Source organism: Drosophila innubila, assembly GCF_004354385.1.
Source record: "Drosophila innubila isolate TH190305 chromosome 3L unlocalized genomic scaffold, UK_Dinn_1.0 0_D_3L, whole genome shotgun sequence".
NCBI classification, from domain to species: domain Eukaryota; kingdom Metazoa; phylum Arthropoda; class Insecta; order Diptera; family Drosophilidae; genus Drosophila; species Drosophila innubila.
In genome coordinates this window covers 2,935,388-2,960,487 of record NW_022995376.1, presented here as the reverse complement: position 1 = coordinate 2,960,487, position 25,100 = coordinate 2,935,388, and the positions used below count along the sequence as shown (strand labels likewise).

Below are 25,100 nucleotides of genomic sequence, written 5' to 3'. Positions count from 1 at the left end.
AAATTCCACAGAATTGTGAGTCCCCAAATGCGTGATGTGTTTTGAAGTAGGAATGGACGATATGGATATTGCATTTTGTCAGCGAAACTATATTTAAATAAAACACGATACGATATTTAGTCTGATACATGGTTTTTTGATAAGATACACCGATTAGTTTTTATATAATTTATATTTCGTGTGCTTGTTTAAATATAAATAAATATAATATAAAATAAATATTTTAGAAAATCGTTTCTTTATCAAATATGTGTTCCTTCTATTTTATTTAGCTCGTTTTGCAAATTTTTGTTGAGTAAAACAAGTTATTTGGGGTGCTTATTTATTATTTTTATGTTAAATCAAAATAAAAAAAATATATTTCGATGAATTAAATATTAAAATTATTAAAATGGTTCTATATTAAAATTAAATGCAATATATAAGAAAAAATAATAAAATTAGACTATAAAAAACAAAATTAATCAAATAAAGTTTAAAGTAATTACATTTTTCTCCCGATATTTTTCAAGATTTTCCACAAATAAATCAAATTTTTTAATAATAATATTAATAAAATGGTTCCATAATAATATTAAATTCAATATATGTGAAAAAATAATAAAATTAAACTATAAAAAACAAAATTAATAAAATAAAATTTAAAATAATTAAATTTTTCTTCCTATATTTTTAAAGATTTTCCACAAATAATTCAAATTTTTTAACAATAATAAAATTTTTCAAATTAATAAAAACAATAAAATTAAATTTATAAAAAAATAAACATAGTTAATTCAATAGAGTAATACAAATATATTAAATATAAAAATTAATAAGACTATAAATTACATTTAAAACATAAAAATTTTGTATGCGATATTTTTAACGATGTCAATATCGATACTTTTTCGCCGGTTCCCATTCCTAGAGCAAAGTTTATGTGAGCACGGATTTCAATGAAAGCAGCTGCGGGTATTGTGTCTTCAACTTGACTAATAAGTTCTGGCCACAATGATTGCCACTGTGCATTGTTGCTGCCACAGTTGACAGTGCAACATTTGCGTGTGTCGTCGTCGTCGTCGTTGTCGTATTCGTTGTCGATTGCCAAGTTTGTTGCACGCCCGCATAAATAACACGTTGCAAATGCATAAACTGACTTTTTGTTGCCTAATTTATGCAGCACAAAAGACGAAGCTTGCCGCGCCACGCCCATTCAACTCGTTGCGCCCCTATTTTGTGCTGCCTTTCAGGCTCTACCATAGAAACGGAAACGGAAATGGGAATTTTGTGCTGTGCACAAATAAATCAGCGTATAGCGTCAGAAAACACTGAAAAGCAGGCCAGGTTGAGCTGACTGTTTGGTTGTTTTAGGTTATTTGGCTGTCTGCCTCTCGCTTGCATGCCACGCAAATGTTGCACGAAATGCAAACAAGGCACTGCAACAAGAATTTCTTCATCATGCTCACGAAAGACCCACAAAAGTGCTTAAAAAATAATAGCTACAGAAATAGCTGCAGATCGAATATGAAATGCTCTGAAAAGAGAACTAAATTCTTCACTCTTATGAAAATGAACATTAAGAGTTTTTAATGCACTAAAGAGCTGTAATTAATTAACTAAGTAAAGCTTAGAACTCAATCATATAACTAATTGTAATTATTAGTTAGAATTTATTAAAAATAAACTGAAGAAGTTATTTATTTTTATGCTCAGAGAAGTGAAATATTTTTTTTAAAGATAATTAACCAAATAATCTGTAATTTATAGCTATCTGCATCTCAGAAAATGTATCTTTTTTTAAAAAAAAATATATAAACTTAAAAATTATACCAGAAAATTATAATTTTTAAAGGCCTGGCTGCTTAAAGCTGCTTTTTTAATTGTCAATTTGTTAAGCGATATATTTACTTAGCTTAAATTAAATCATTTGAGTTTTAATGTATTTTTTTATATTTTTTTTGGAATGAGAATTTTATTTTTATTTTAAAATCTACAAAATTTTAAATAATATATTTTTTGTGTCTAGAATTTTAAATAATTTATATAATTAGTATTATAAAAGTTACAAACATTACATACCCGTATTTTTTGTTCGCTCCTCAAGTAAAGTATAAATTTCTTGAGACCTCAGCTTATGGGAATTTCTGAGCAAATAATATTTATTTAATATATATAAAATATTCCCCAAAGTAACTTATGGTCTCGTCTCAGCATGCCAAATGCTTTGCTTGATTTATAGCTTTTCAAATGTCTTGTATTTCATTTGCTAGCAGCGCAATGACACATGGTGCGATTACAGGGTATTTTGCAAAGAAAGAAAAGTTTCTGCTGATATATATAAATACTTGGGGTGCACTATTTGCTCTCTCACTCTCTCTCTCTCCTTTCATTTGTACTGTGTGTGTGTATAAATTTGTGCATGTGTATTTGTTATCTAAATATTTTGTTTGCCAGCGTTAAAGTTTTGCCAGTCTGCCAGCAGAAAGGGAGAAAAGAGAGGTGCAAGGAAGAGGTCCTGGCAAGCAGGCCATTCCTTGGCTTGTTCGTTTTGTCCTTTCCACTTTGCCGCATGCTAAAAGTATTTACATTTTTCATTGCAACTGGAAGGCGGAGCTGCATGTGTGAAAGGCCAGAAAAGGATGCATCCTTTGCACATTTTGGGCTTGGACTACGGCTTGGCCTAATAGGTTTTTGTTAATTTTTGGGGATTTCTGCTTGAAAGGGACTCAAAAGGACTTTAACACATGTTGCCGCTTACAGTTGTAAGCCCAGTATCAAAAGGATACAAAGACGCAACCAAATTTGTTGAGAATACTCCTTTATTAGGATAGAGTTTTTTTTTTAAAAGAATATTGTCATGCCTTTTTAGCCTCCTGAAATGGTTAAAATATTTTATAGTTAAAAATTTTGTAGAATTGCTTTTTTTTTTAATTTATCCATATTTATTTTTGTTAATTTTTTAATTTGTATTTTAACGTATGTTTTGTACGTATTTTTTTCCTATTTGTTTTATTTTTATAGTATTATTGTCATTATATTTTTATTTATCTTTTAATTTATATTAATAATCCGTACCATATTTTTCTTTGTTAATTTTTTAATTTGCATTTCAACTAATGTCTTGTATGTATTTTTTTTATTTTTTCATTTTTGTTTTATTTTTATAGTATTATTTTGTCATTATATTTTTTTTATATTTTAATTAGTATTAATAATCCGTACTTATCTAATATAATTTTCTTTCCTGTATTGTTTTGAAAATTTTTCACGTACTTATCTTTGTTATTATCTTTTACTTTATACTTATTTTAATATTCTTTCTGTTCCTATTTTTGTATATTTTTTTTTTATATTTCTTATAACGATTTTTTTCGAACTTGTATTTTTTTAAAATCTATTTCACCTTGTGATCAAAAAGAAAGACTGCAAAGTTTAATATACTGGGCATCTTTAAGTCGAGCACATCGACTGTAACCTTTCTACTTGCTATAGTCGTTTTGTTGCTTCTGTGAAAATTGCATAAGCTCCATATAATAAAATGCTTTGCCGCTTTGCCAAACGGAATGCAATTTAAAAGTGAAGTTGAACAAGGCTACACAGGATATGCTTTACTGTACTTTACTATACAGGTCAAAGGTGAGGTGGTCCAGAGCTGGCTGGACTCGTAACAACTTTTGGCAGCTCACAATGAGAAAAGTTTCGAGAGAGTTGCCAATAAAGTTACACGAGTCGCTCAGAATCAGCCTCAGTTTTTTGCAGCTCCTTGTTGGTTTGTTAATGAGTCGCAATGCAAATGAAGATATGTGATATAGCAGACAACAACAGTAGTAACAACAACAACAACATCTCGAAACAATAACAATGTGACTTGCCATTGTATTGGCAGCAGCTGCTTTTGTTGCCTTTGTCTGCATATTGCGCATACGCAACGTTGTTGCGGCTGTTTTTCTTTGACTTGTCTTGCCACAGATTATTTGTGGGCTGCAACTGCAACTGCTGCTTGACTCAGTAAATACAACAAATAAATTTCCTTATGCTTTTCAAATAGGTTTTTCTTTTCAACTGCCAACGACAGCGTAATTTGTTGCATTTTGTTTATACTCGGAGAACGCGTATTCCAAGTGAATGCCAACAGCAAAAACTATAGAAAAATCTTAGTTTTTCCAGCTTTGACCTTTGCTGTGCTGCATTCAGTTGCCCTAAGCACAGAATTTTCTTCCTTTGCTCAGTAAATTAATATTTAAATTAAGCTTTGATAAAAAAATTATATCATTATCTTCAGCATCGTCTATATTATCCGCAATTTCTATCAATTAAAAATCGTTCAATCAATCACAAATCTCTAAAGACTTAAATGACAATTTTTTTTAATACAACCAAACAACATGTGAATGTTTAATTTCATTTTCAGACATAATTTGAGCTCTACAACACTTGTCTGTCAATTCAACATCATCAATTTATTTCTGATTTCTTACTAAGTGATTAATTATTGGCATATTTTATACAACCCATAATTTAATTTACTATGTGTTTTATTTTTGTCGACTTCTTTTGTTGACGTTAATTAAATAAATAAATGCCCTTTTGAATATGAATTTAATTAAATTCTATACAAGCTTAAATTTTATCAACACTAACACACATTTTTATAACTTTATTTAATTATATGTAGCATACAAATTGGCGCCGGTTAAATTTAATTTAATTTAATATTATTTGACTGAAAATGTATAGCATACATATCAGCGTAAACTTAAAGTTTCTTTAAATCTTTCACTTAATAAATAGCGTACTTTCTAGCAACACACAAATTAGTGTCAACTCAAGCTTACTTTATGCAGCTTTAGCATAGTTTTCAGCGTTAAAAAATATGACTTGCTCTTCGTAAAATATAAATAAACGTAGTATACTTTGCAACGTTAATTAAAGCCGTAGCTTTTACTTCAAAGCGCCAACTGAAAAATGTTAATGGCAGGGGTGTTCCACAAATATAAAATGATTTAAAGAAATGTCAGAATTAAATTTTTCGGACTTATTTTCAGAGATATTTGCAGTCATAATTTTGTTGAATTTTAGAAAAAACTAGATCTGCTGGCTGACTAAACGCTGCTATATGTAAATCAAAATAAACGTGAACTTTAACCTCGATTTTGACGCACTTGCAGGCCGAATTTTTCAAAACGCCGTCTTAGCTCACGATGTAATTATCTTAAGTATATTTTGGCCAGGTTTCAAGGTCGCACGTCAAGCCGTTTGGCCTGTACAATGCTCAGTCAATTGGACAAACAGCTTTATATATATAGATATTAAGCGATTGCATTCTTTAAAATTTCCTTATCTCTGAAATATACTTTATTACTATAGCATAGTTATTAGCTGAAACTTACCCCAATTTTTTCTCTCTTTTTACAGTGTCTTTCAGCGTGATACGCATCCGGCGCCGATCATCAACTGCCGGATGATGAACTCCGCCGGGAAGCACATACGTGATGCCTCGCCAGCGCCCGATCATCGTTCGGAGGCACGACTGCGTATTGATCCCAAGGTGCTCGTGTTTGTGGAGACAACGTATTCGGGACTGGGACGAGATATTGCCGAGCTGTTGGTGTACAATCGCATCAAGTAAGTGCTTTTTGACTCGAGTGGTATAAAGAGGAACCATAGACAATTAGCTCAGACAAATTTGCATAATTGCAAAAGGCAACGATGCAATTATTGTGGCACCAAAAAGTAACTGGCAACCGGAAGTGGCAGCGTAACCGACACCAGCAAATGAATTGCGAATGCAGCCAAGTGGCAAGTGGCAAGTGGCCAGAGTGGCAAGTGGAAGCTGCCATCTATCTTGGCTCTTGTGCAACTCTTACTTGCCACATGCCACATCTACCGTCTGTCGTCTCCCTGCAGTTCCTGCCTTTTGTGTCTGCGTCTGGCCATTGTCAATGTTGACCCAATTTGGGCAACTGGCCATAAAAAGGCAGGTTATGAAATTAATGCCGTTCTTTGCCTTTGCTACTGCTGCTCTTGCTGCTGGTTGCATGCCACATGCTGCAAGGCAAACGTTGAAGCAAGCAAAGCAAGCATTCCGAGTTTAATTGGCAACTTATGCTTTTTTGGTCGACTGGACAACGTCTTCTTCTTCTTCTTCTGTCTCTTTCTCCCACTCTCTCCAGTGTATCCGGAAACCGTCAGTGTCATGTCTCTTCCTGCTTATTCTTACCTGCCACCTCATGCTTTAATTCAGCAGTTCTTACCTCTCTCCCTAACTTAAGGGGTATAATTTTAACAAGCAGTTTTGCAAAGCTCTTGAATTTTAATGAGCTGTCGCTTTGCGGCTTCCACTTTTGTCTTTAATCTGGTTTCGTTTCCGGTTTAAAAATAATACTGAACATTTTCATTGCTTTATATTTTTAATATGCTTCGAGTTCGCGGTTAGTATTGTCCAAAACCTATAAGAAGTGGAATTTAACGTTTCAAATTGACTTAAACAAGGCTTCGAGCGTTCGAAATTTCGTTAAAGGTTCAGTTCGCCGGTTCGAACCATAGAGCAAGACAGCGGTTCGGTTCGCGAATTGTTTTATATACCCCCTGAACCCAAGGTTTGGGTTCGAACCTTGGTTCAACCTCATACAAAAAATTATTTGTATTGTTATACATTTTTCTCTACATTTTGAACTAATTAATTTTTTTTTGTAAGTCAAATTTGGTTGATAGTTTAAATTTTAACCATAGAGCAAGACAACGGTTCGGTCCGCAAATTGGTTTATATACCCCCTGAACCCAAGGTTTGGGTTCGAACCTTGGTTCAACCTTATACAAAAAAATATTTGTATTGTTGTACATTTTTCTCTACATTTTGAACTAATTAAATTTTTTTTTGGTAAGTCAAATTTTTAATGATAATTTAAATTTATTTGAATATTTAAATATGACTTATTTTAATCCGAAGTCTCAAAACATTGCGTAGTAAAATACCATAAAATTTATGTATTTTTTTTTTTTGAACCGAACTTTTAATTTTAGAAAGCGGTTCTGTTTAGGTTCGGGTAAATAAACAAAGTAAATAATTTCAAGGGTTCGGTTCATAATCCGGTTCATACTGCTTAAAGTCCCGAACCGAACCGTTTTTACTAGGCTCGGTTCAGTACCGGTTTGCAGCCTTGGATTAAAAGTTTTCATTCTAAAATTTCAAGTCTAATTTTATTACACTTTCATCACATAAAGCGGAATTGTGGTTGGACTTCGGTTATTTTAAATTTTTGTAATACTTTATGAAACCATAGCATACTTTTTGGCATTAATTAATCATTAAAAACTTAAAAAAAAAACTGTTGTATACTTATCAGCGTCAACTAAATTATTTTAAATAATGCTAATTCTAAATTTATGAATTATTCAAATAACTTAAATAAATAAAAAGTTAATTATAAATTTGTTATAAATCTAATTTTGAATAAGTTTTAGTTTTGCTAAAAAAAATGTGCCCAGCTTAACAAGCAACTTTTAGCTGAGCTTTGAAAAAAGTTGTAAAATTGTCAAGCTTAAAATTGGCTAGAAAAAATGAAAGCTTAGCTGCGAATATATGTAGGTAATCCCATTGTGCAGAACATGTTGGCTTCGCTTTGCACCATTATTCCAATTACTATACACACACCTTTTCTCCCCGCTCTCTCCCCCGCTCTACTTCCCTCCCTTTAGCCAACTGGATAAAAAAAAGCAATTCTTTAGCCAGAGAATGCTTTGTGTGTTGTTGACCGCAGGCTGCAGCCTCCTGTAAAACCGCAATTATAAAACTAACCGGACGAGGAGAGGGAGTCGGAAAAGAGGGATAAAAAGAGGGAGTAGTGAGGGGGCGTGGCGTTGGCATACCAACTTTTCAATAACATTTTTTTTGTATATACATATATAAGTATTTTCTTTTAGCCATTTCACACTTTTCACTTTAACATGAGAAATTAAGGGCACGTGTGCAAATTGCGGTTATAAGGCGTTACTACGGGAAAATCCAGCTAAGAGAAAGAGAGAGTGAGAGACAGAGAGAGAGATGGAGGCAAGTTACAAGTCAAAAGGCTAAAAATTTCAATTTGCTGCTTTGTTGATGTTGTCGTTGCTCTTGAGAGGCAACAGAGTTCCAGCTTCCATCTTCAGCTCCAGCTCGAGTTGCTTTGTGTTGTATAATTAAATTTTGTCGTCATAGCCAAACTACAAGTACACAGAGCGAAAATATCAAGTATTTTGTACTTAAAAATTCACACTTTTTAAACTCTTCTTTTTTACTAACATATAAATAAAAACTTTATTAGATTTTGAACTCATTTTTAAATTTTAAAATTTTTAAGCAATCTAAGTATTTTAATAACTTAGTGTTTTTAAAAGTAAGATGTAAACGTACCTGAAATTCTTTCCAATCAATAAATTGCATGATAAATAGTGAATAATAAAATCATTATATTAGGTTTGATTCTTAAACTAGAATCCAGAAAAATCTAATATAATAAAAAATAATGAAAGAATCATTAACTTAACTTGATTCTTTGAAAATAAAGTAAAGTAATTTCTTTATTATAAAATCGTATTTAAATAATCTTTAAATTATCAAGGAAAAATAGAAAAAATTCTGAATATATAATAATATTTTGAAATTCTTTCTTTTATAATATAGTAATTTGAAATTTTTTCTATTTTACCACAATATTTTACTTTCTTAAGAAATATCAAAGAAAAATTTAAAGCAAGTAAAATAATTTCTTTTCAAATGTATTTTTTTTTTTTTACAACTTTTCTGTCCAAGAAAAAAAAAGAGCTATTTCGAATATTAAATAATTTGTTGCTTAGTATTTATTTATATCATTACAAAATGGTATTGTCTTAAAAAAACATATATTTTTCATCGTAAAATATATAATATATATAACATTTGGTTTATTAGAATATTGTTTTGTCTTTGGTTAAAATAGAAAGCAGTTCAGAACAAAAAAAAAAAAAACATTTTATATTATAAATATTTTCTTTTATTTAAAATTACTTTAAGTGCAACATTTTTCGCACTGTGTAAGTGCAAAGGTTATTGTTGTTGATCTCTGCTGCTGTTGTCAGGGCAAGTGCTTCAACTCTAATGAGATTTCCAGCACAAATACGAGAGAGGTTCCCAATTCCAAATGCAGCTTCATCTTCGTCTTCTTGATGTACCCATTGTCTCTGTGCAGTAACCGAATATGCAACTGACTTTGACTGTACTTATTGCTGCAACAGCTAATCAGTGTGCGTGTCTGTGTGTGTGTGTGTGCGCGCTTATCAATGACTTCATTAGAGCTCTTCAGTTGACTTGCAGCTTCGCAATTTCATTAACATTACCAGCTTCTCTATCTCCAACTCATTAAAGTTAACGACTGTCTCTGTGTGTCTTCCTGTCTCCCTTTTCTTCCTGTCTTTTTGTCTCTTTCTCTGTGTGTGCGTATGTGTATATGTATATGTGTGGCAGGTGCTACTTAATTAACAATTATTTATGAGCATGCGTCGCGCCTTGCTGCAAATTGCGCCCAAGTTGCCACTCAATTAGCTGTCTGAAAAATGCGCGACATTCACTTGCCACCACCTACATAGAAAGAGAGAGAGAGAGAAGGAGAAGAGAGAGAGAGGGAGTTAGCAAGTCTGGTCAGTTAATTGCTGAGACTAGTGATGTGATTTAAAATCGATGCAACTATGGCGATATTTAATAGTTTATTTGTTTGACAAATTAATGATTTAATGTGTACTTTAAAAGGTGCTCTTGATTTGAGAATGAACTGCTGCTTTTAAATTTATTTACCCTATTATAAATAACTTTAAGGGAAGATCTAAATATTTAATAAATGTCATTCGGCTTACTTTTCTTCTTTTATTTTTAGATGTTGTGCGTTTAAAATAAATATATATTTAATAATAATTCTTACAATTTTGTTGACTTGTTTTATATTTATTCTAACTTCTAATCAATATAGTTTTTACAGCAGCTTAGAAATTGCACTCATGATATTTATAAATTTTTTAGTAAATCTTTAAGTTTCATAAATAAGTGGGTTCAATTCTCTCCTTCTCCTTTTTTCGATACATTAAATAAAAAACCCTGTCTCTTAAGTTAAATTAAATATTTTAGAATAGGAGTTAAATGCTTTGCGATACATTAAATAAAAAACGCTGTCTCTTAAATTAAATTTAATATTTTAGAATATAAGTAAAATGCTTACTTGAAGTCATTAGAAAAAGTAATAGTTTATCATCAAGATTTAAAATAGTGCAGAAAATAGAATAGATATTGGTACAATATTTTTAAACTGATTTTTATTACTGCTTATAGATTATCTTATTTTTATTTTTTTTGTATTAAGAGAGAGCTCATATTTTTTATTTACACCGATAGATTTCCTTTTAGATAATCAAATTGACTTGAAATTGTTGTCATACATTTACAAAAAATCGATATATCGATGTTTTTGCACATCACTAGTTGAGACCCTTTGGCATACCTTTGTTTTGTGCCCCAATTAGCTGCAGTAGCCAAATTGATTGATTGCCAAGTTTCAAACAGCCTTCTCTCTCTCTCCCTCTCTCTCTTTCTTTACCTTCTCTTTTGCCACTCTTTCTCCCTTTTTGTTGCTGTTCGACTCAATTTTGTGCTTGAGCAACGCAGACAAATGGCATTTCCCTGAGAGAGAAAATAAGAATACGAGAACTTGTCCCGAAAAGTATGCAAAAGTTTTTGCTCAAAACTTTTTTACGCCTGAAAAGTGGCCGTAAGGCTACAAATGCGGGCCAACAAAACCCAAAGCTGGACTACAAGTGGCCCCAAAAGCATTAACACGCCAAGTTGGCTGCCAATGTTGGCATCTAATGCGCCGTGAAATTCTAATGGAATTTCCTAGGTAATTACGTGAAGAACCCCCGAAAAATATAGAAGACAAGTAGCGCGTTTATTAAATTGCCATTGGCATTGGCATTGCCAAATGCCACGCCCACATTATGCGGTTAATAGCTACTTAACCTTATTTTCAATTTTTGATTTGGCTTTTTGTGCCTAGGCACACAGAACGCACACGCTAATAACATCAGTCAGCAGAGCAGCAGGAGCCAAGTCAAATCAGGAGCAAAGTCAGGAGGTAACAGCAGAACAGCAGCAGGAAGTCATCAGCATCCTTGTTATCATGTGCCGCGTATGTGTGTGTGTGTGTGTGTGTGCGTACTATGGAAACTTTTCGCATTCATCAGGCATATTATTAAAATCTCTAACAGCGCAAAAGCTAACCAAAAGCAATTTCAAATGTCCACAAAATTATTTACAGACTTGACAAATTCTTAAATTTATTAAATTATATACCTAATTAAAACTACTGCATACTTTTAGGTGATATTAAAATAATAGCTTTGGTTAGCTATTACTTCCGTTCTACTTGTCCGATCTTGTTGCGGTTAAGTGAGATTATAGATAATATTAAAATATAACGTTTTTTATCATAAAAACTGTGCTATCTTAAGAACTGTGGGTGTGGTGGTTTTTCGCGATTTGCGGGTACGAAAGGAGGCTTGTCAAAAATTTTAAAGCAAACTTGACCTGTTCAAACGCACTTAGAGTCTTTTGGTGAAAGATTGGTATCTCTATCGCTTATAGTCTCTGAGATCTAGGCGCTCACACAGACGGACAGACGGACAGACGGACGGACGGACAGACGGACACGGCCTTATCGACTCGGCTGTTGATACTGATGTTGTAATGTTGTAAATAGCTAAAAATTATTTACAGAGTCATCGATACATTGATGTATAATTAGACCAAAAATATATTGTTTCTTACTTGATAAAATCTTAATAAATGATCAAAAATAATCAATATTGTTGAGCTTATGTTTTTGATAACAAATAATCATTATTTTTGAGTTTTATTTTTTTGATCAAAAATAATTATTATTGTTAAAGAAAATCTTAAAAATCAGAATTTTAAAAATCATGCGATAAATGAAAAGATTGTACAAAACTGAAGCTTTATGTGAAATTAGTTTTTTCTACGTGAAGTGAGTGATTTTTTTATATAAAAAAATAAAATAATAATCATTATTTACGGTCTCTGATAATTAGACCAAAAAGGTCTTGTTTCTTACTTGATAAATTCTTAATAAATACCTAAAAAATGAGCAAATATTCCATAGTAGAGTGTGTAGATGTGTCTATGTGTGTGATGTGTGTGTGTGTGCGTCTGAATAATGTAGCATGCTTTGCTGTGGCAGCAGCCATAGAACCTGCGCTCATCTCCTTTGTTGGCTTCGTTGGCGCTGATTGCGCCGCTGGGAGCCGAAACTTTTAAAACGCGAAATGGCAAAAGGCAGCAGCAGAAGCAGCAGTAGCAGCAGCAACTACTCGATATGACTGCAGCAACCGAAACCACCACCCAAATCACCACCCAAAAAACCATCTTCTATTGCGCTGACGTCAATTCACAGACACATGGCGAACGCCATAAACAGCCACCACAATTGGAAGCTTGCCATGGCAACGTCATGCGATTTGGCTGCTGTTTTAGCTGCCTCCCCTTCCCTTCCCTTCCCTTCCACCCTCTCTCCTCCTTCTTCTCCTCGCCCACCTTGCCCCCTGACGTCTACTCTATGTGGCAGCTGCCACAACTCCTTGACTCATCATAATCACACCCTTTTGCGCCAATGTTTACTTTAATAATGTCGCGGAAAATTTTTATTTTCAATTTTTCACAAGTCAATGGAGTTAACCTGCAACATTTTATGGCACAGTGGGGCGCATGATCAAATTAAATGCACATAACAATAAAATGAGCATATAAAAAAAAAAATTTATGTATCGCTTGCCTGCGAATTTTTATATAAATTTTCACATACACTAAAAGAAAAGTCAAGAATAATGGACTCAAATATTTTTTTTAGTTAAGAATAATTTGTCTTATAAATAAAATGTTTTCTAAATTTCTAGTAGTTTTTGGTTATTAACGCATCTTAAAACTTAAATATTAAATATTTCTTTTAAGTTTTATTTAATTTAATATTATATAATATATTGTCATAATAATTGAATGTTTTATAGAAAATATTTTAATGTTTAATAAATTTATTCTGACGAATTAATTATATTGAGCATCGGTGTAAATATAAAATAAATTTATTTATTCAAGCAGTTGTAAAAAAAGTATTTACAAATTTTAATCAATTGGATAAAAATTTAAATTAAATTAAGAATTAAATTATTTTAAAATTATTATAAATATTACTATGCCTTTGGGTAATATTTTGCATTTGAAAATATTACCAATTCGTCCCACTTTGCAAGTAGCTCAGACAAAAGCTAGAAGTCGACTCGCAGCAAATATGACTATACAATATAGTCCACATATATGTAACTATACGAGTGTATGTCGGCGTGTGTGTGTGTTTGTGTGTGTGTGTTTTGGTGTGTGTAATATAAATAAAAAATATTTTTCTCTAGCGCGCACTCTTGCCACATGATGGGGCCATTGGCTGCTGTTATCGTTGTTGCCACTGCCACATTCTCAGCTTGCCACAATTGAAAGAGGGTTGAATGAGCATAGAGAAAGTGAGGCGGGTGGGTATACTGTGCCACGCCTTGTTTTGTGTGACAAGTTGGGCTGGTCTGACTTTTGTGCGCCGTTTGTTGTTATTTTTCAACAAATTGCTTATTTTATTGAATTACTCAAGCAGCAGGCTGTCTTCCATAGAAACTGTTCCCTTTCCTTAACTGAAATGTACGTAAGTGAAGCCACAACCCGTGCCTTGTCTGATTATATTGGCCTAAACAGGCGACAGGGGGAGTGTGGGGTAGTGTGGGGGAGTCGCGAAAGTCAGGATGCCACAATGTTGTAAGGACGTTGCCTTTGCGTGTCCTCGGCTCAGACTAGTGATGGCATATCGATAAAAGGCACCGATATTAATATAAAAAAAAAACAAACTATCAGATATTCAATGCAATATACAGCTTACTTTAACCATTATATAATTAACCATTTTTTATTTCCATCGCTTAATTCTTATATAATAAACAATGAATTTATCTCAACTAAGTTGTGTGAAAATTTCAACCTTCTAGCTCTTACGGTTCGGGCTTCACAATGATCAGTCAGTCAGGACAAAGAGTTTTATAAATGTTGGTGGAATACAAAGTTAATTAAAAACATTTACCATATACAAATTTAACCATTTGTTAACAAAACTGCGTTTAAATTTTATTATTATCTCATTTCATCTATAGATAAATGACATAAGCGTTTATTAAACTTTGTTATATTTAAGGGTTGTGGGTCAAATAAGCTGTGAGCCATTGTCTGCACGATATAACGAGTTCTTATTCGATGTTTTGTAAAATATTCTTATATTTTTATTCATTTTTCATATAAATATATAAAATAAAATATGCATAATAATTATTTACTATGGCATATTAATTTTAATATATTATGATATATGTAATTTTTCCGCTGTCAATATCGATATATATTTTAACCGATAATCATTCCATCCCTAAGCTGAACCTGCTTTATATAGCACGGAGTTTGCCGTCGTCTTAAGTAGTTTTGCCGCGTATAATAAATTTTCTAGTTTAAACTCATTTATTGCCCCGCGACTGGCGCTGAGCTCGTTTTCCAATCCCCAATCCTCAGCTCCAATTCCCTGCCTCAATGCCCGCCGTCTCCTTTTCTCAACCCCAATGACCATTTGTTGTATAAATTTCACATTGTTTAGTGTCCCGAGCAAGAGAGTCAACTGAGTTGCTTTGTGGGCTCTGGCTCTTATTTATGATGTATGTATAGATTGCCAGCGACTGGCTTAAACATAAGTAAAAGCGAGTGTTGGAAAGTGTCGGAAGAACTCGACAAGGAATTGTGTTTGTATGTGTGTGTGTGTGTGGAGTATAATAGATGAGACGGCCACACGTGCTTACGTATACTTAATATTAAGTGCAAATTGTAGGTCATGTTAATGGCCGAAAATAGCTTAATTCGTGCTACGTGAAATTGGCTACAAAACGTGGCTAAAACACAGTTACAATACGGCATTGATTTTTCGACACGTTATTGCATAAATTTAGATCGAGAATGGCGCACATAATTATGCTAAATTATGCTAAAAGTGGTTAATTACTCTTATTTATTACTCTATGTTAATGCTCTTAATGGATTGCAGTTCAATTTATTTAATTTTGACAGCTAAACCACATTCTGTGTTATTTCATTAGTTAGTTAGTAAACTAGTTGTGATTTCTCAATTAAATATGTTGTTAAAAATGTTGAAAAAACTGATTTTAATATGAAAATATAGAAATTTTTCATCTGTAACTATAGCCAACTAAAAACTGTCGACTTTTCTTGAAGTAGCTGCTAATTTAAAATAAGAAATATATAGAAAATCTATTTTTTATATTAAAATTAAATTATTTTGTATAGTTGCGAATTCTAAATTAATACTTTATACATACTGTTGTAGACATTAAACTATTAAAGTTTTTTTTTAATCTAATTTATTTTCTAATTCATTTATTTTAAGAGGTTATCTAGTCGTAGCTTTAATTAAAATAATGACTACAGCTAAACTTGGCTATAACAAACTCTACGCTTAAGTTCGTTAAAGAAATAGTTTCGCTGTATCCAATTTATATCGATTTATTCCTCGGCTATTAAACGTTTGTTTAACTCAGAAATTGGCACATTTTTTTTTTGTGTTTAATCTGTAGAAAAACTTGCAGAAGTGTTCACAGTGATTGGCAACACGTGTGTGCCACAAAGTGTGAGGCGACACAATTACGCAAGTTGCAAGTTGTTCGCCTAATTGCGACATTTCTCACAGCTAATCAGCTGAACGGCTGTTTCAACTTGTTGGCCAAGTTGTTGGCCCATTTTGTAGCTGCTAAATGTTGGCAACTGTTTATGCCACAAAGATCAAATTAAAGATATAAAATTTGTGCTTTAAGGATACGCTTTTATTGTGGTTATATCGATAAGCGAGCAGTGAAAATCGTTGTCTATCTCAAGGCTTAAAAAGGCAAAGCTGAAGATGCCAACAAAGTTGAAGCTGCCGCTAAAGCGCCTTAATGAAATTACAACACGCAAAGAAAGAAGCAGAGGTAGGGGGGAGAAAGGGCATCTTGTGGCAAAGAGGCAACACTCAGCTGTAAGCCAAAGTGCGACTGCGGGAAGTCAACTAAAACTAAGCTTATTTAAGCGACACGTCGCAACGGGGTTGCAACTTGCAAGACACTCAAGCAGTTGCAACAACACAGGAAATAACTGTTGCAATAACAATAGTAGTCACAAGTAGCAACACTATAGCTAAGCTGCTCGACTTTTAGATACCCAGCATCCCTTACAGTCGCAGCCATTGCATTTAAACACTTAAATTAAATAAAAATTAAAAAAAAAAATGCATTTAAAATCTTAAAAGGCATATTAAAAAAAAACAGCACCTGCATTTATATAAAAAAATATCATACACTGAAGAAATGAGATCAAAATCTTGATTTTAGAACATTTTTTTTATCAGTGTATATGTTTTTTTTTTTCAATTTTTCAGACAAATAAATTTAAAAAAGTTGTGGTGAAATATTGATTTTTAATAATGCAATATTAACATTTTAGTATTAAAGTAAAAAACAACTTTACTAAAAAAAAAAATATTATATAAATTATTAAATTATAAATAAATTGTTATTAATATATATTCAAATATAAAAGGAAAAAATATATTAAAATAAAGTGGTTGTTCTTCGTTGGGCCTGCAAAAAAATTGCTATGTAAATGTCTTAAATATCAGATCTGTTTATTTACTGATTGCGCAGAAATTTTAAATAAAGTTCTGCAAAATATCTTATTTTGTGAGTGCCAAATCTTAAGACTGTAGCGTTAAAATTGCTATTTTTATTCGAAATTTTAAAATATAGTAGTTCTAAGTGCACAACATAGAAATATTGAACTAGATCATTAGGAAATATGCTCCAAGATCAAGTGTAAAAAAAATGTAACTTTCTGTTACTTCAATTTTTATCAAACATGCTCAGATATAAGTATACAATGTCTATTAAATATTTCAATTAATACATTGCAATTAAAAAAACTATCAGAAAACAAATCATTGTGTTAAAAGTGCCCAATAAAGTTACAAAAATTGATTGCAGTTTTTCAAATTAATAAACTTTGTCACAAACTCATTATCCTTTATACTCTTTGGTTACTGGGTTAACAAAATGACAACAACAATAGCAATAACATTAACAACTGCAGCAAACAACAAATAAGCAGCTCACGTCGGCATTTGCAGTTTTACGTGCATCCTGAGGATAATTTAACACCTCGTACAAATGCAAACAAATGAGAGCGAGCTACACACACACACACACCCAAGCACACACTCATACACACACTTATATGAGTGTTAAAAAAGCAAGCTTTATTTACTTGCAAGTAATACCCGTTAATGGGTTTTTAAAACAAATCCGCTGCGGGCCTTGCAAATGATTCTTCTTCTTTCTCTCTTTTTCCCGCTTTTTCTACTCAGTTTATCTTGGTCGGCAATTAAAATTCAAATATCAACAAATGTATATGCGAGAGAGTAAGAGAGAAGTGTAGGGAGTAAGCAAGACAGGGATAGTGTGAGAATGGCAAGTGTCATTATGTAGTTAATTAAACAAACATTTGGCGCTGTTAAAACACTTTAATTAATGCACTTCATGTCGAGACTAACGAGGCAGCGCTTAAATGCTCAACACCTTAAAAGTATGCAATGAATATTTTTAATTACAACTACTAAAAGGTGTCTTGATTCGATCAGTCAGTTGGTAACAGTGAATTAAGGAGGTTAAAGAGTGATTAGGGCAAACAAATGAATAAAAGCCAAACACTTTTAAATTAATATAAATTTATCATAACCATTTTATGCAGAAATGTTATGTAGCACTAATTGAAGTAAAACTCTGTATAAAACAACTCCATGGTCACTATAAAACTTGATTTTACTCACAATCTCACCTCCATGGTCACTTGACAGCCGAATTTATCACTTTTATATGATTTGTTGCTTTAAATTAAATAATAGGTGATCTGTTAAATGTAGACTAGTCACTACCACATAACTTTACCCTCCATGGTCACTTTTTTACTTAACTTTTCTTTCTCTTAACTCACTTTGCATATCTCTTTCGTATATGTCCAGTTAGATTGAAACACAGGTTAATCTTATCCTTATTGGTCACTCTAACCTCCATGGTTACTTTTTTATTAACTCTTTCAACTCATAACTTTTTTTACATTTCTCCTTCGACTCACAGTTCTTAAAGTACAAGAACATCAGACTCTTAAACTCCATAGTCACTTTTTAATTATACAAACTTAACCTCCATGGCCACTTTTTTACTTAGCTTTCTTAACTTTTAACACATTTTGCATATCTCCTTTGAATATCTCCAGTTAAAGTAAAGGTTACTCTTATTCTTATTGGTCTAATTAACCTTTAACTTAACCTCCATGGTTACTTTTTTTATTATTTCCATCAACTCTTAACTCACATTACATATATTTTTTGATACACATTAGTTAAAGTACAAGGACATGATACTCTTAACCTCCATAGTCCCTTTTCATTATACAAATTTAACCTCCATGGTCAGTTTATCACTTAACTTCCTTAGCTTTCACCTCGCTTTGTATTTTTTATTTTATCTCATTTCGTTTAGAGTAAAAGTTCTGCTAACTCTTAGCCTCCATGGTCACTTTAACCCTTAACTCATTTACCTTTAACCCTATATGACAGTTAACTGTCTGTGTCATAGGTCAATTCATTTATATAGTGTATCTGCATCGGGCGTATCTCATCTTTGACTCGCTTCAGTTAACTTTCCATTATTTTCTTTGGCCATCAAGCGCGCAACGTGCGATTTTTCAATATCCCGTTGGACAAACGGCCATTTTGAATGACTACCCCTTTCGGTTGAACACCCCCCCACCCCTCCTCCCACCCACTATCCCTGGGGTTGTGTTGCGGTCCGCGCTCCTTTTTGCCATGTGACACATGGTCTCGTGTTGACGCGCCATAAAATATGCAATGCATGCAGTATGTCAACCCTCCACCCTACCCCTTTACATTTTTCAACCCCTCTTCCTCCTTAGCTCCCTCCTCCCCTCGTTCAATCGTATCATAACTCGTTCCCCGGGGCCAAAAGTCATTGCATACTTTTTTTCTTTGTCAAGCCCATTGCACGAAAAAACTATCAATAATGTGCCACGCCCACGCACACGCCCCCTCACACACACACCGCACACACACACATACAGTGAGCTTAAAATGTTTTGCCTTATGACTTTTATGCAGAGCGCGTCGAACGTCCACCTGCAAAATATTTTAATATGCTTCACAGAATGCGTATTAGGGATGGGAATTGATTTACTGATATCGATATTGTTTTTATGTAAAGAGAAGCCATATTCTTAAAAAAAAAAAGAAACCCTACAATATTCAATGCACAATACATACATTTTTAATATGATACGATATATCTAAATATATTCTACATTCTTAATTCATTATTCATTTTGGACGAATTTTAAACAGAGACTAAGGATTTCAAAGTGATCCTATTTTGGTAAAAACCTTCAATATAACTAGAAGATAACATTTTTTTAAAAAAGATTGATTCTGTTTTTAAGTTTTGTAAAAAATTTATTTTTATAAAACCTATATTTAAATCAAAATGGTTTCTTTCTTAAAATTGTGACCTTAATTTACGAATAAATAATAAATTTTTAAAACCCTCAAATTTCACCTCAATTTTCAGCTATAGATAAAAATTTGTCTATAAAATAATTTATGAAAAAATAAATTAATATTATTGTTGAAGAAAATTTATGAATATTTTACATTATTTAGTTTATCTGGCTAATACCGATTTTATCGATATTTAGTGCGACGCGCCTAAAAATCATTATGATCAAAATTATCGATATTTTTTCCGATATCAATACCAACACTTATTCAGTTGATACTCATCCCTAAAGCACACTGAAAAAACGAAAGATAGATTTCTCTCTCTCTCTCATTGGCCTTTTTTTTGTGTTTCCAACAGAGGTAGAAATATTTACAATATCCTCATTTTTTTAATCCTTTTCCTATATCATACATTTTTTTTTTTAATATTTCGCTGGGATTTTACGTGTTTTGGCATATTGAATCAGGTTTGGCCAAATGTTTAAGCTGTTTGCCCATTTGTTGTTGTTTTTGTTTAGCTTTAAGCCCGCTAAATGAACGTTGCCAGGTTTTTTTGGCATATATGACTTATATATATACAATATATATATCAGTTAAATTCGGTTCGTTTCGATTCAGGTATCCGTTTCACATTCAATCAACTGTAAATTCCATTGCATGCAAAATATTTTCATATTTATGCAAAACTATTTACGTACAGCCAAAATCCATTTCCCGGACTCAAATCGAGAAAGAGGTCGGGTCCATTTTGGCCAAAAGTGGCGGTTTAGCCGGTTTGCCAGGCCAACTGCAGTTGGAAATTTAAAATAATAACATTGAAATTGATTTTATTTATGCACATTTTAATATGTATATGCTCGAAAATGTGCAATGCAATTATTGTTGAGGTTTTTTCCCCAAAAGCTGAATGCTTGTAATGCAAATTGAAAAAGAAAATGTGAAAACTGCGAAAATGTGCAAATATGGAAATGCCAAATGTTTGTTTGCGAGTGAAATATTTATGCATATTAATTAGTGGAATCGAGAGAGTGAAATATAAAAGTAAATTAGACAAAAGTGTTTAATCAAATTGACAAAGGTTGTCATATTTATTTATTTATGCACTTTATTTGTGAAAAGCTTTGGCAAAAATTAAATTAATTCCATAACAATATTTGTTCATATTCACAATAATTATTCTCCAATTTAATTTATGCATTTTATTTGTGAAAAATTGAACAAAAGTTAATTAAGAGCCAGAGAAATATTAATTAATATTTACAACATTTAATATGTATCAATTTATCTCAAGAATCCTTTCAGTCTTTTGTTATGAATCTTATTTTAAGTTTTAGTTGGTTTTCCTACAAGATTTCAGACAATTTAATTTTATCTTGTTTACTTTATGCTTTCTTTCCTTCCTCTGTGTCCTTTGCCCTTTTTCTTCATGTTAGCCATTTCTATTAGCTTATCTAAGCTGAAACAGTCGCATTTTATTGTCAATGCCAATGCAGCTCTGCGGGTTTCGTGTCGCAGCAAACAGCTTCTGACAGCTGATGTCAAATGCAACCCTGTACTGTCGCTCCTCCTTCTCTTTCTCTTTCCCTCTCTCTCTCTCTCTGCCTCTGTCTATTAATGTCAAGTCTGACATGCAGTTTCGCACTCACTTTTATATCCTGGCAACTGACAGTTTTCTGACAAAGTTGAGCCAAAAGTTTTCCTGCAGTTTGCGAATCTATCTGTGATTGTTCGGGCTTCAAGTATCTTGAAATTACTCTCTGCACAGTGACTCTTCTTCAAATACTTCAAACTGCCATAACTTTGTCAAAACTTGACCGAATTTCATGCGGAATATCATTTTGATCATTATTTGGCCTCTACTTTGATTTTGCATCAAAATATTATTTATTTAAAAAATTCGATTTTTTCACCTATCATTGTCTATTTTATATGTACTTTTCTTTGACTTGACCCTTGACACTTACTCAAGAACTTCCAAATCACATAACTTTACCAAAACTTGACCGATTTTCATGCGGAATATCATTTTGATCATTATTTGACCTCTATTTTGATTCTACAACAAAATATTATTTATAAAAAAAATTCGATTTTTTTCCCTCACTGTCAATTTTTCCTATATATTTACCTTCACATTTTTTCAAAAACTTCAAACTGTCATAACTTTGTCAAAACTAAACCGATTTGGATGCGGAATATCGTTTTGATCATTATTTGACCTCTATTTTGATTCTGCATCAAAATATAACTCACTTAAAAAATTCGATTTCTTTCCATTATCACTGTCTATTTTATCCGTACTTTCCCTTGACTTGCCTTTTGACACTTCCTCCAAAACTTCAAAATGCCATAACTTGGCCAAAACTTGACCGATTTTCATGCGGAATATCATTTTGATCATTATTTGGCCTCTACTTTGATTCTGCATCAAAATATTATTTATTTAAAAAATTTGATTTTTTCACCTATCACTGTCTATTTTATATGTACTTTCCCTTGACTTGACCCTTGACACTTACTCAAAAACTTCCAAATCACATAACTTTGCCAAAACATAACCGATTTTCATGCGGATTATCATTTTGATCATTATTTGGCCTCTACTTTGATTTTGCATCAAAATATAACTCACTTAAAAAATTCGATTTCTTTCCATTATCACTGTCTATTTTATCCGTACTTTCCCTTGACTTGCCTTTTGACACTTCCTCCAAAACTTCAAAATGCCATAACTTGGCCAAAACTTGACCGATTTTCATGCGGAATATCATTTTGATCATTATTTGGCCTCTACTTTGATTCTGCATCAAAATATTATTTATTTAAAAAATTCGATTTTTTCACCTATCATTGTCTATTTTATATGTACTTTTCTTTGACTTGACCCTTGACACTTACTCAAAAACTTCCAAATCACATAACTTTGCCAAAACTTGACCGATTTTCATGCGGATTATCATTTTGATCATTATTTTGCCTCTATTTTGATTCTGCATCAAAATATTATTTTATAAAAAAATTCGATTTTTTTCCCTCACTGTCAATTTTTTCTATATATTTACCTTGACATTTTTTCAAAAACTTCAAACTGTCATAACATTGCCAAAACTTGACCGATTTTTATGCGGAATATCATTTTGATGATTATTTGTGCTCTTTTTTGATACTGCATCAATGTTTTATTAAATATCATGAAATATTTTTTTTTTTAAGGGTATATAACTAATATAATACATATTAAAAAAGTGGAGTAACTTTAAAACTAATTTATTTATCCCACTGTGCGCTCTCTTCTGCCGTTGCAGATACAAACTGGAGGTGGCTGGCAAAAGTCTTCCAGTGCTGACGAATCTGGACAAGGGTCGCTATGGCGTCATTGTGTTTGAGAATCTGGACAAGTATCTCAACATGGACAAGTGGAATCGCGAGCTGCTCGACAAATACTGTCGCGAGTATGCGGTGGGCATTGTGGGCTTTGTCAGTCCCAGCGAGGAGACACTTGTCGGAGCCCAGCTGCGAGATTTTCCGCTCTTTGTGCACACAAATCTGCGATTGCGCGATGCGAGTCTCAATCCGCAATCCTCGGTGCTGAGATTGACGCGAGCGGGAGAAACGGCGTGGGGAGCATTGCCTGGCGATGATTGGGCGGTGTTTCAGCACAATCACAGCACCTACGAGGCGGTGGAGTGGGCACAACGCAACACCCAAGAGTATCCGGCGGATAGTGTGGGGCAAGTGCAGCTGCCACTTACCACCGTGCTGCAAGATCGCGGCCAACTGGATGGCATACAACGTGTGCTCTTTGGCAGCAGTCTGCGCTTCTGGCTGCATCGTTTGGTCTTTCTGGACGCACTCAGCTATTTGAGCCATGGCCAGTTGAGTCTCAGTCTGGAGCGCATGATTCTGGTGGACATTGATGACATTTTTGTGGGTGAAAAGGGCACAAGATTGCGACCAGATGATGTTCGAGCTCTGATTGCCACACAAAAGATTATTGGTGGTTTGGTGCCGGGTTTTCGCTTTAATTTGGGCTTTTCCGGCAAGTATTATCATCATGGCACCCGAGAGGAAAATCTAGGCGATGATTTTCTGCTGCAAAATGTGCAGGAATTTAATTGGTTCTCACACATGTGGAAGCATCAACAGCCGCATTTGTATGACAATCTCACCTTGCTCATGGCCGAGATGCAATTGAATTTTGGCTTCGCCAAGGAGCATAATATACCCACGACATCGGGATATTCGATATCGCCACATCACTCGGGTGTTTATCCGGCCCATGAGTTGCTCTATCACGCCTGGAAGCGTGTGTGGAATGTCAAGGTCACCTCCACCGAGGAGTATCCACATTTGCGTCCAGCTCGACTGCGTCGTGGTTTTATCCATCGAAATATTATGGTATTGCCGAGACAGACTTGTGGTCTATTCACACACACCATGTATATTGATCGTTATCCGGGTGGCAGGGATAAACTGGATGAGTCCATACAGGGTGGCGAATTATTTCAGACAATTGTGTATAATCCTATAAATATATTTATGACTCATATGTCCAACTATGGCTCCGATCGCCTGGCTCTCTACACATTCCAATCGGTCATTAAATTCCTGCAGTGTTGGACAAATCTGAAATTGGCTTCAGCTCCGCCCATACAGCTGGCCGAGATGTATTTCCGCTTGCATCCGGAGGAGGTGGATCCGGTTTGGGGTAATCCCTGCGATGATGCGCGTCACAAGAAGATCTGGTCCAAGACCAAGAATTGTGATTCGTTGCCCAAGTTTCTGGTGATTGGACCACAGAAGACGGGCACAACAGCTTTGTACACATTCCTCTCCATGCACGGCAGCATTGCCAGCAATATAGCGAGTCCAGATACTTTTGAGGAGGTGCAGTTCTTCAATGGCAACAACTACTACAGAGGCCTCGACTGGTATATGGATTTCTTTCCATCGGATGCGTTGCCCAACACTAGCTCCACTTCCCCCATGCCCACCACGGTGGGCACTCCGCGTTTCATGTTCGAGAAGAGCGCCACGTACTTTGATGGCGAGGCAGTTCCCAAGCGAGCTCATGCCTTGTTGCCCCACGCCAAGATCGTGACCATTCTCATCTCGCCAGCGAAGCGAGCTTACTCCTGGTATCAGCATCAACGTGCCCATGGTGATGTCATTGCCAACAACTACAGTTTCTATCAGGTGAGTGTAGATACAGCTAAAGATACAATTACATTTAAAATGGCATTAATTAGCATACAAAATAAAGTTGAAGATACACTTACAGAATGAAGATACTATTGTAGATACAGCTAAAGATACAATTACAGTGGACAATGCAATATTTATCATATAAATAAAGTTGAA

The 25,100-nt window shown here is 33.6% G+C and overlaps 1 protein-coding gene across 1 annotated transcript in view; it reads left to right on the top strand.

The window, feature by feature from the left end:
* Window positions 1-25,100, top strand: part of LOC117786443 (bifunctional heparan sulfate N-deacetylase/N-sulfotransferase) — a 94,077-nt gene that overhangs the window by 60,727 nt on the left and 8,250 nt on the right. The window contains exons 4-5 of the mRNA XM_034624705.1: window positions 5,398-5,607; window positions 23,045-24,935. Coding sequence (XP_034480596.1) covers window positions 5,398-5,607; window positions 23,045-24,935 — 2,101 coding nt within the window. The remainder of the gene's footprint in view (window positions 1-5,397; window positions 5,608-23,044; window positions 24,936-25,100) is intronic.